Raw genomic sequence first — 12,348 nt, 5'->3', positions numbered from 1 at the left:
AGAGAGAGAGAGAAAGAAAGAAAGAAAGAAAGAAAGAAAGAAAGAAAGAAAGAAAGAAAGAAAGAAAGAAAGAAAGAAAGAGAGGGAGAAAGAAAGAAAAAGAAAATGTACAAAATAATTTAAGAAAATCTCTTTGGCTTAGAGAATAAACTACCTCTATAAATAAAGGTAATTTACCTCTATAAATTACCTCTATTTTATAAAAATATAAAGAGAGAAAAGGAGTAATGATAATGATGTTGAGAGAATGAATTATCCACTCAATATAATAAAACGGCCCACAATAAATGACAACTAGTTTACGTTGTTTTCCAGTAATGGTAAAACTCTTAATAATCCATCAATTTTACCTCACTCACTCTTCCTTATGTCCAACAGAATATATACTTCAAATACTTTTTAAGTTGGAAGCTATGTAAGATAGAATTATATAGTCTGCAGTTCTAGAAATAAATAAATTGGTCTACTTTGAACCAAAAGTAATGATTTTGGTATCACTGGTACTGACTAAGCTCTAATCAGAATGATTTTAATCACAATAAATAGCAGAAATCAACTGATGCAGAGACATTAAATATAACACTGAAGATTTAATATCTGATCTAATAAGCAATTAGGAATCACTATGTTTCTTAGCTATCATGCTCTCAAAGTGATAATCATGACGGATTAGAAAGGAAAAACTTAGAGACAGTAATCTAGACACAAGAAAATAAACAGCTAGATTAGAACAGAACAAGCAAATAACTAGAATAGGTAAGAGGTAGTGGGGAAAGGAAGAAAAAGGAACATATTTTAAGAACACGAGAGCTGAATTTACAACAGGGGTTGGCAAACTACAGCATGCAGCCAAATATGGCTGCCTGTTTTTGCAAATAAAGTTTTATTGGAAAACAGCTATGCCCATTAGTTCTTGTACTGTCTATGGCTGCTTCACACTATAGTGGCAGAGCTGAATAGTTACAACAGCAACTACATGGCCCACTAAAGCTAAATAATTTGCCACCTGGCCTATATTCGTTTCCATTCATTATAGGATTGCCATAATAAAGTACCATAAATTGGATGGCTTACAACAATAGAAATTTATTCTCTTACAGATCTGCAGGCTAGAAAGAAGTTCAAAATCAGAGTGTCCACAGAATCATGCTCTCTCAAAGGCTCTAGGGGAGAAGCTGTTCCATGCCTTTCTTTTAGCTTTGGTGTTGGCAGCAATCCTTAGCATTCCTTGATGTGCAGTTGTATAAAGCTAATCTCTGCCTCCGCTGTCACAGGGTCATTTTCTCTCCTGTTCTGTGAATCCACATGGTGTTCTCCTCTCTTAGCAGAGCACCAGTCATATCGAATTAAGGGCCCACCCAACTCCGGTATGACTTTATCTTAACTACATCTGCAATGACCCTATTTCTAAATAAGGTCACATTCTGAGGTGCTGGGGTTTAGGACTTCAACATATGTTTTTAGAGAACACATTTCAACCCATATTTTGGCCCTTTACAGAAAAAGTCTGCCAACATCTACTTCAGAAGAAGAATCGAGAAATAGGTCCAGAGGTGCAACTGAACAATGAGAGATTAAAATAGCAAAACTGGGATTTTCTTTTACACATACTAAGCTTAAAGCAACAGTAAGAGCCCTCTAAAAACAGGCAGAAAGCAAAAGGTCAGGAATCTGTACTGGCTTAGAGATAGAGGAATCGGGACAACTGAAAATGGATGGTCATTCTCAGATAAACGTTTTGTATAGCAAGCCAAGAACTGATCTTTAGAGAATGTCTCCGTTAGATAACAATGTTACTAGAGACTGTCACTGTTATATCACAAGATAATAATGTAGAAAATAATGTAATTTAGTATTATATAATCTGAAAGAGAAGCAATTCAACAGTGACAAATCCAACAAAGGGACTGAAGAGACCTGAAAAACGACCAGGGCATTTGGTTAGAATGAGACAACACTCAAAGAAGACAACTTTTAGGGAGAAACTAAGGCAGAAACCAGGCCAGTAGGGGAAATGGGAATGCTGAAAAACTAAAGACAGTAGGTACAGTAAATTACCACCTTGGTAGTCTCCAATGAATCACATTTCCTGGTTATCTACATCTTTGTAGAATCTTCTTTCACACAGACTCTGAGCTTAGCCAAATGACTTGTTTTGGCCAATATATTAGCAACAATTGGCAAGCAGAGGCATGATAAACACTTGCACATGGAAACTTGCCTTCTTAGAACACTAGCTGCATGCTGTAATAAAGTTTGGGCTAGGCTCCTGAATGATGAGAGGTAACATAGAAAGAGATTATGCAGAATAAGAGGCTGTCTTAGATACTCCAGCCCCAACAGAGCTCCCAAGAGAATGCACCTTCCATCGTGACCTCAGCCCATATCTAAGGGAACAGAAAAACTGCCCAGCTCAGCCCAGTGATCCCACAGAATCAGGAGAAATAATAAACTGTTTTCATTTTAAGCCACTACATTTGGAGTGGTTTGTAAAGCAACAATAGATAAAATACAGTCAGAATAGGATACATATTTGAGAAATACAATAACATGAGACTGAAAATTTTTATAAAACTGGGTAGACTTATATCTAAATGGGAAGAAAAATAGAAAAATCATGTAAATGTTTATAAAGGGTAAAATTAACATGTAAAAAGAAAAACTAAAGATGTTGAAGAAGAACGCAATAAGCCACATGAGGAAAGAGAAAATTGAAGACTAGAAACAGAAATGCAGTCATTCTGTTGTAAGACAATAGCAGGGAAAACATTTTTCCACCTACTTCATCACTTTCCTCTACTTCAATTCCACCATCTTTGTCATCATCCATTTGTTTATGTATTGTTTGAAGAGCTTCCAGACTAAATCTGTCTTCTTCTGTAAAGCATGGTGGACTCAGTGACATGCAAGGATCTGAAAGAGAACAAAGGGCAATTACTAACTTGACACGCCAAAACAAAGGCTATAGTTGAGAGTATAATTTAAAAGAAAACCAACAGAACTAAACTTCAGACTAAGTTAAACGAAGAGACTTCAAAACGTCTAGCAGAATATTCTTCACATCAAAAGTATAATATATGAACACAACTGACTAAAAATAAATAATCCAATTTAATTAACATTAGGCAACTACAACCAGGAGTTATGCCAGTACTCACTTCAGGTTATCTAAAATCTCTACATCTTTAACCATTTCTTCTTATCCAACCTGAATATTTATTAATCATGATTTACTAATCATTCCCCCCACCAAAAAAACAGATGCTCTCCCTCCATTAAAAAAACAAGAAACACTAAAAATCACAGAATACAAAGTGCTATTTTTGCACAATCCAGTTTAATCAAAATGAGTCCTAGAAAATATCACCAAAAAAAAAGGAATGGAAATGTAGAAGTCACATGACCCTTTTGTTTTCATTTTTCTATTTAAGATAATCTAACAGTCTACCCATATAGCTTTTTTCAAAATACATACGTTCCTAGGTTCAACTACGACAACAACAAACAAAAGAAAAAGACTAACTAGATTTTTAAAACTCTTGTTCTTCATGTTATCTTTAATATACACTTACTGGTCAACCCTTTCCCTATGGAGTATATGTGAATCCTCACATTCGGGTTGTCAAAAATTAAGTTGGAAAGCATGAAACATTTTTCAATGGCTTAAAATCAGACTGCTGGAAATTACTTCCTGTGCACATAACTAGCAAACAACCTATACACCAAAATGAGAAAGTATTGCCAAAGCTTCACTTACACCCAATCTGGCTGACTGGTGGACTGACAAAATTCTAGGAACTCACTTCTCTTCTACTAAGTCACTACAATAATATTCCTTTAAAATGTCATCAGAACCACATATATTTCCAGAAGTAGTACGGCCTTAAAGTTGAAAGTGGTTAGCATAAGAGAAGGGTTAGCCACAGCTTAGTTACCTCATCAATAGTTAGTCTATCATCTGGCCCTACTATCAATTACCTGTCATCAGTTAATTGTGGACAAATCACTTGTCTTTGTGTCTTAGTTGCCTCATCCCTAAAATAAAGCAAGTAGAGATGCTTACTAAGATCTATTGCAGCTACAAGGACCTAAGAATATCTAATTCTGTGCTTAGAGGGAAAAAAGCTGGGAGAAGAGAAGCCAATATTTGAGGCCCACAGATAATTTTATTTTCTAAGAAAAAAAATTCAAACTGACATTACCTAACATGTTCCAATTACAGCTGAAAAAAATATTTCGGTGATTTAACATTTTTCATACTTTTAATTCAAAATCTAATTTTAATTTCTTTAGTCTTGGAAGGGAAGTAAACAGAAGAGAAAGGAAACTATAAAAGTAGGAAATGCAAGTATAAGTTCTGTGTGATATATGAATATGTGTACATACAAATATTTAAAACACCAGTTAAGATTTGCTAAAATCCAAGAACTTAGAAGCATAATGGTAAATTATGATCCCTAATTCACAAAACAATCAAGACCCTGATATGTCCATAAGTTTGAATTTATTTGCAATTATTTAAAAGATACAAAATAGAAGATAAGATCTCAGGTACCAAAACGACATACAGTGTAAAGATCTGTATATAATACGTAATTGCCTCCAGCAGACCTATTTTTTACACACAGATTAATTTGCAAAAAAAAAAAGGTGAAGGTGTTCATTGCAACTGGTTTATAAGGAAAGGGCCAGCATCTCTTACTCTGATTAAATAGGTTACTGTTGTGAAAGTCTCTAACAGGAGTCAACAGTGAGGACTATATAACCATAGGAAGCTCTAAGAGAAATTAGGAGCAATATGACTTGAAAAAGTCATATGAAAATAAAATTGGTAATTATTCACTCAAATAGGCGTATTTCATAAACACTAGCTAAATCTACTAAAATACTCTCTCAAGTCTACTTCAAGATGTTACTACTTCTCCATGAAGTCTTTCATAAACACTATTTCCTAGTGATCACTTCCTTCTCTGCACTCCATTCAATCCACTCAACAACTATCTAATGAGCACCTACCACATGTCAGGCACCAGAAATAGCACGGTGAACAAAACAGACAAAAATCTTCACAAAACGTATATTTTACTGAGGACTATGAACCTAACAAGATAAATAAGTAAAAGGTATAGGCATGTTAGTAGTGATAAACACTTAAGGAGAAAATGAAAAGCAGATATGAAATGTTAAGGGATTTGAAATTTTCCATTATATCTTCATTTTCTAATCATTCTACCTAAGTCCTCACTTAATGCTGTACTTGATTAAGCTTTAATTGCCTTATGTGTCATTTTTGTCCATACAGCTAAGATTATGAACAGGGCAGGGACCATGTTTCTCCACCTCTCATAATACCCATTTTAGCTGAACATATTTTAAGCCTCTGATAAATTCTGTTACTTCATTTATTAACTAAATCACAAACTTCTAGGCTTCTATCCTGTGCAAGGCATTAGGAATTAGAGAGATAAGAGAGTATCCATACTCAAAAAAGCTCAGTTTAGTGAGAAGGAAGACATGTAGACTCCTACAATCTATTATGTTAGGTAAAAGTTTTCTACAGGTAAACTTGAAGAATTTTAAATCATCTGTAGTTGATGACCTTGAGAAGAGAAAACAGCATGCCTAGAAGCAGCATCATACGTTCAGTGACATAAAAGAGAAAAAAACATAAAACATTCAGAAAAATGTAAGTGGTTTAACATGTCTGTAGTACACAGATACCAACATACAGAAAACAGAAGATCAGGTAGAGATGCTAAAAGGCCAGATCTCCAAAATCTCTGTTTTTCATACTAGGATATTTGGATTTTTTTCCTAAAAACACTGAGAAGCTATTAATGGATTTCAAGGAGGGGAATAACACAATCAGATTCATTTAAAATCTGATAACTCTGGTGACAATAGAATGGGATGATGGCAATTCACCAGATCCCTCTGGTGACAGTGGAATAGGATAGTGGCAAGACTGAGAGACACAGCTGACAGTCAGCCTGGCAGCACTCAACAGACCATGCCTCTAAGGAACAGAAACGGTAGATGATGAGACCACTATAGGGTTTGGTGTTTTGCCAAGTTGGAGCAGCAGAGGAAAGACAGGAGTTGAAGTTATGGCAACAGTGATCCATTTCTTCACATGAAATTTTATTTCTTTTAAAGTATGACTCAAGGCTATTACAAATCTAATTTAGAATAACTGTGAATTCTGAACTCTTATTACCTGTTCTAATGTCTCTTTTCATTTTTAGTTGTTTACCTTCTAGGTTAATTCAGCACATGTGATCATTTTAACTCAAATTAGCTGGCCTATATTTATTTTAAAATATTCAACTTGCTAAAAAAGGTTTGTGCCTAAAATTATAATGGTTTCAAAGGCAACTGCTACTAATATTGTTCTCCTTTGCTTATATTTTAGATACTTTCTTTAGCTACCCCAAATGCCCCAGTGCACATCAGGTACTCCATACTAGTACATCTTCCTCATCTAAAGAGAATTCACTCACTAATTTAAACATGATATGGAGTGCCTATAATATGTCAGGCTCTGTGCTTGGTGCTGGGCACACAAGGCAACAACTAAGACAAATGTTCTCCCCTCAGTGCCCTCACCTTGTGTTAAATGCAACATGGTGTGATATAGCTTTTGAGTATTATATGCTAATATATTATATTGTTAACAGCAGCACTTTGCACTGAGGGAAAAGGAACCAGTTGCTACAGAATGAGACCTAACCCAAGTCAGTTATCAACACCATTATTAAATTCCACCTTGTTTTCCTGTAACTAGAGCCAAATGCTCAGTATGGTTCTACAGAAATAAAGTAAAATTAATTAAAGTTATTTCACCCATTAAGAAATATCTACTACAGGCTGGGCACAGTGGCTCACGCCTGTAATCCCAGCACTTTGGGAAGCTGAGGCAGGCGGATCACCTGAGATCAGGAGTTCGTGACCAGCCTGGACAACATGGTGAAACTCCATCTCTATGAAAAATACAAAAATTAGCCGGGCATAGTGGCACGCTCCTGTAGTCCCAGCTACTTGGGAGGCTGAGGCAGGAGAATTGTTTGAACTTGGGAGGCAGAGGTTGCAGTCAGCCAAGATCATGCCACTGCACTCCACCCTTGGTAACAGAGTGAGACTCCGTCTCAAAATATATATATATAAATAAAAAATAAAAAAGGAAGAAAATTATCTACTACATTCTAGAAACCAATACTATTTTATCTTCATAATTTATTCCCTGCAACCCTGTATGGGGCAGATAATATCTCTATTTTCCAGATGAGGAAATAAGACTCATGAGTAACTTGCTTAAGATCACACTACTAGAAATAACAACTGGGATTCTAAGTATTCACAACTCCAAATCCATGTCCAAGTGTCAGTATAACGAACATAAATGGGTCAGTGTCACCAGCATCAGAGAATTAAGTATCGCTATCATAGATATTGCCAGGACCTGGCTGAGAAGCTGACCGCACCAAGAAGCATAAATGTGCCCCGTGGAAGGAGATCATCAGACACTTGTGGAATACTACTCACAATCTAGAATACAGATCTATATGTCCTGCCTTACTTTTCCTTTAGATAATCTATCTCCAATTCACACTCCCCTTGAACAAACCATTATATTAAGTATATTATATTGTATCATAACTTTTGTATCATAACATAAACTTAACTATTGTATCATAACATAAACTTGATTGAGAACATGCATTGTATTAATTTTTTATTCTCAGTATCTACCACAGTGACATATTTGTCAAATGGTTAAGTATATGTAAATATTAGAAGCCAAATGAATTAGCTTCTAAATACAATTCATTTATGTAGCAAATATCTAAATGGCAGAGTCTAGGGTACCTTTTGTGTACCCAGGTAAAAATAAATGAAATTAAAGATGGCAGATGCAATGACAGATACACAAACACACAATGGTGGCAAAACTAAGGGAATAGTCACGTCTACATGCACAGCAAGAAAGGCTTCAAAGAGAAAGTGACATTTACATTGATTCTTGAAAGATGAGCAAGTGTTCTCTAGGAAGACAGGTATAGGCAAGAACATAAGTTAATGATTATTATATAACAAAAGTTATAGTGATAATAACTATCAATATGGAGCATCCTTGTATTTATATTGCATAAAATATACATATATAAAAATTAAGTGTTATACATTTCACTTTGCCTACAAAGTAGGCATTATTCCCATTTAATTAGATAATTAACAGAAAAAGTATAAGCGAAGGCCAGATTATGGAGGGATCTACAGATTATCCTAAAGGAGAAAAAAACGTTAATAAATTATTCACTGAAAGCCCTAACTTGCAGTTTCCTCCACGTGCAAAGCTCTTTCTCCCAGATATATCCATGGTTGGTTAACTCCTTTCATTCCAACTTAAATGATCCTCCTCAGAGGCCATCTTATTTCCCTATCTAAGATAGCCTTCTCCTTCACTCTTTCTACTTGTTTTTCTTAATAGCGCTTTATCACAGGACAGTATATGAGCTGATTCATTTGCTAACTAACTCTCCCGCCATAATGCAACCACGAGATCACAGGCTTTGTTCTGATCATTCCTCTTTGCCCAGTGCCTACACCAGCATTGGCACACCGTAAGTGCTCAAAATACATTTGTTTACTAAATTACTTACCTAACTGGACTTTCAATATAAATGTATTTGTTTACTAAATTACTTACCTAATTGGATTTCCAAAATGTTTGAAAGAAAAAAACTTTCCAAGAAATAATTTGGCTGATTAGAAAAGCAGGATGGAGAAATTAACAAAACTCACCTTTTAACACTGAATTTAAACCTAAGTAGTTAGTAGAAATCTAATAACATTACTATTCTGCTTAAAACTATTCAGAACTCCCCAGGCCTAAAGTAAATTCTATTGACTGTCAAATATTATTGTTTAAATACTTATTGAACAAAATATGCAACATACCATGCAAAAATAACCAAGGGGAAACTTTAAAATATTTAAGACAGTCAGTCCTTAAGGCTCTTATACTCTAGTAATAAAGTGAAAACTCCATGAAGTCAAAAATAAAACCTGTTTTATCGATTACTATACAATATTACAATGTATAGTTACTACATATAGTATAATATTATATTACTATATATAATTACTGTTATACATCTTATATGTAAATTACTATTGTATGCTACCAAATCTAATACATAATTTGCCTGACTTTTACATGTAAGCAATTGCATTTTCAGTGACCTTATGAAAGTGAAACTGAATTTTGGTAATTGGGAGTAGAAAAAGGGAAAAAGGGAAAACAAGAATAAACACAAACAGGAAATAAGATGAGCTCTGGAACCCACAATAATCACAGACTGGCCAGCAGGTTAGTTCTCAACTGAGAGTGGTAAGGCCTCCTCCCCTGCTCACTCACCCACTCTCAGCTGCTACTGGTGGTCAATGGCGGGGGTGTTGTGGAGGGCAAGAATACTGAGTTAACTGCCATGCCCAAGCCTGACAAGTCCCACACAACAAAGAACTGTCTTCTGCTATACCAACAGTACTCCTCAGTGGAAAGAAGAAACACTGGCAAAAGACAGGTGGAGCAGCAATCAAAGGTGAATGTGTCAGTTTCATATTTAATCTACAGCATATGTTTGCTACCGAAGAATGCCTATCACAACAGTCTAGGCAGGAAGTAATAAATATAAACTACAGAAATGATAGTGGGGATAGAAGGAAAAGATCATACTGAAGTGAGAACTAAATATATTAAGAGAAAACAGACAAATATGACTGGCATTTCAGGCCTAAAAGTCATCCTAGGTAAAACAAAGGTACATTTTCACCTATCTGGCTGAGCCACACCAAACACAGAAATACAAATTGCATCAAATGCTATTCCCTTTGCCTTCACTAGAGGAACAAATATGCCATATTCTATACTTTGTCATCCTAGTCGATATATGGGGGCAATACAGTTCAGAAACTTAAAAAAGTAAGAGCTTAAGAAAGAAATCAAGCTGAAAAAGTGAAGTCTTCAGAGCTAGGTTCCCTCCTGAAATATTATTTAAGTCAGCAAATTTCATGTAGAAAGAACAACTAAGAAGGGGAGCCAGGTGACTCAATCACAAACCAAGGACTGCAGCCCGCTAGCAGTGTTTAACAGCACATGCCGCCAAGAACTTGGCTTACCACGCTGGCAGCTATTTAATGAATCTCGTGATTAGGATTTTCTTAATTACTACCACTAACAGCACTTTTTAAATAAGTATTGTTTGTATTTAGTACTTCCACTAATCGCTCATGCATTTATCAAATGAAATACTTCAGTACTTCTAATATTCAATATGAGTATTTTCAGAGTAAATTCTCTAGAAAATTTTCAGGTGTCATTTTTCAATATACCGAAGACCTGATTCAAACTCAAAAGGAGAGTGAGTAATGTCTTCCTTCTCTTCTGATACCCTCTCTAGGGCAAAGTCTATTTCATATTCCTAGTATTCCCTTGTATTTCCAGTATCTAGCATACTACAAACACCTAGCACATAATAGGACTAATGGTTATTTCTCCAAAAAAAGTAATGCATAAATAATAAAAGTTGCTGCATATTTTTTAAGATAAAAATGAGTTTCAGCCTTTTATACATGTTACCTGTTACATGATGATAGGCATTCAAAAAATACTAACATTTTTTGAGAGCATATATTACATGCCAGAACAACAAATGAGAAAGGGAAAGTTGTAACTGGATTAGGTATACTAAATGCTATATCATGCTATAAAAATGCAGGCAAAGGACTCTACATAATCTCTGATACCTACTCAAACTTTTGAAAAGTTCAACAATTAAAGGAGAAAGACCTTACCAACAGAAGGCTGAGAAACCACTGCAGATGTTCTATAATTATGGCTTAAGTACTATTCTGAACAGAAAATACAGACCTTTGGTGAAAACGCCTTCTGACTGATGGCTGCCTCTTAGAACTCTGAATCTCTGTAATCACTCACTTTTCATAAAAAGTACCTGCTAATTTCCCTGGACCCTAGCAAAAACAGTTTCCCCTGATTGTTAGCTAAAAGTTCCCCTAAATAATTGCTAACTTCATCTATACCTTTCAAATGTTTTATTTCATTTATTTTATTTTATTTTTATTTATTTATTTATTTATTTTGAACCAGTCTCACACTGTCGCCCGGACTGGAGTGCAGTGGCGCATTCCCGGCTCATTGCAACCTCCACCTCCTGGGTTCAAGCGATTCTCCTGCCTCAGCCTCCTGAGTACCTGGGACTAGAGGCACCCACCACCACACCTGGCTCATTTTTGTATTTTTAGTGAAGACGGGGTTTCACCATGTTGGCCAGGCTGGTCTCGAACTCCTGACCTCAGGTGATCGGCCCACCTCAGCGTCTCAAAGTGCTGGGATTACAGGCGAGAGCCACTGCACCCAGCCCCAAATGTTTTAAATAGACTATCATACAAAACTTAATTCCTTAGGTCCCTTCTCACTTTCCAGAGACATTTAAAAAGTTATCATATTCTGATTATTTCATTTCTACATATTTCCCCATCTGTACCCCACCACGCCACCACCAAGCAACTTAAATTCCTGCTAATCTCAGAGCCTCTCTAAAGGTGGGAACCAGAAGGCAATGCCTCTGCCTCAACATCTGTCTTATTAATATGCAATTCATTTACTAACGCACTATATCTAAATAAACAAGTAGGTGTATTCATACAGCTGTATTTATCTCTATATTCACTGACAGCTATCTAATTTTTTTTATTTTAGTTTAGTTTGTTTTTTTGTTTTTGATTTTTGTTTGTTTGTTTTTTGAGACACAGTCTCACTCCATCACCCAGGCCAGAGTGCAGGGGCATGATCTCAGGTCACTGCAACTTCTGCCTCCGGGGTTCAGGCAATTCTCCTGCCACAGTCTCCCATGTAACTGGAATTACAGGCACTCACCAACGTGCTCAGATAATTTTTGTATTTTTAGTAGAGATGGGATTTCACCAAGTTTGGCTAGGTTGGTCTTGAACTCCTGACCACAAGTGATCCACCCAAAGTGCTGGAATTACAAGTGTGAGCCACCGTGCCCAGTCAGCCAGTTTTCTAATTTTCTCCACTGTTTTACGCTATAAATTCCTAGAAAACAGTAATGTTTCTGTATGTAACATTGTAGTATCTGTCATATCTTAAAAATAGTTGACTAGGTGCAAAAAAAAGAAAGTAACCAGGTGCATGCAAATTTCTTGACTCCTGGTTTCCAGGGATGCTATTGAAAATATAATGAAAAATATCTTAAGCAAAAGATTTGGGTGCGCACATATATAGAATCACCGAAGGAATTCCCAACT

At 35.8% G+C, this 12,348-nt stretch overlaps 1 protein-coding gene across 3 annotated transcripts in view; it reads right to left on the bottom strand.

The window, feature by feature from the left end:
• STIM2 (stromal interaction molecule 2) overlaps positions 1–12,348 on the bottom strand; it is a 164,626-nt gene that overhangs the window by 103,225 nt on the left and 49,053 nt on the right. For all 3 annotated transcript variants that reach the window (XM_025386409.1, XM_025386407.1, XM_025386408.1), the window contains exon 2: positions 2,783–2,913. In XM_025386409.1, the coding sequence (XP_025242194.1) occupies positions 2,783–2,913 (131 nt within the window). The remainder of the gene's footprint in view (positions 1–2,782; positions 2,914–12,348) is intronic.

Source organism: Theropithecus gelada, chromosome 5 (assembly GCF_003255815.1).
Source record: "Theropithecus gelada isolate Dixy chromosome 5, Tgel_1.0, whole genome shotgun sequence".
Lineage (NCBI taxonomy): Eukaryota > Metazoa > Chordata > Mammalia > Primates > Cercopithecidae > Theropithecus > Theropithecus gelada.
The sequence above is the reverse complement of the archived record's forward strand: the minus strand, read 5'-3'. Positions and strand labels throughout refer to the sequence as shown.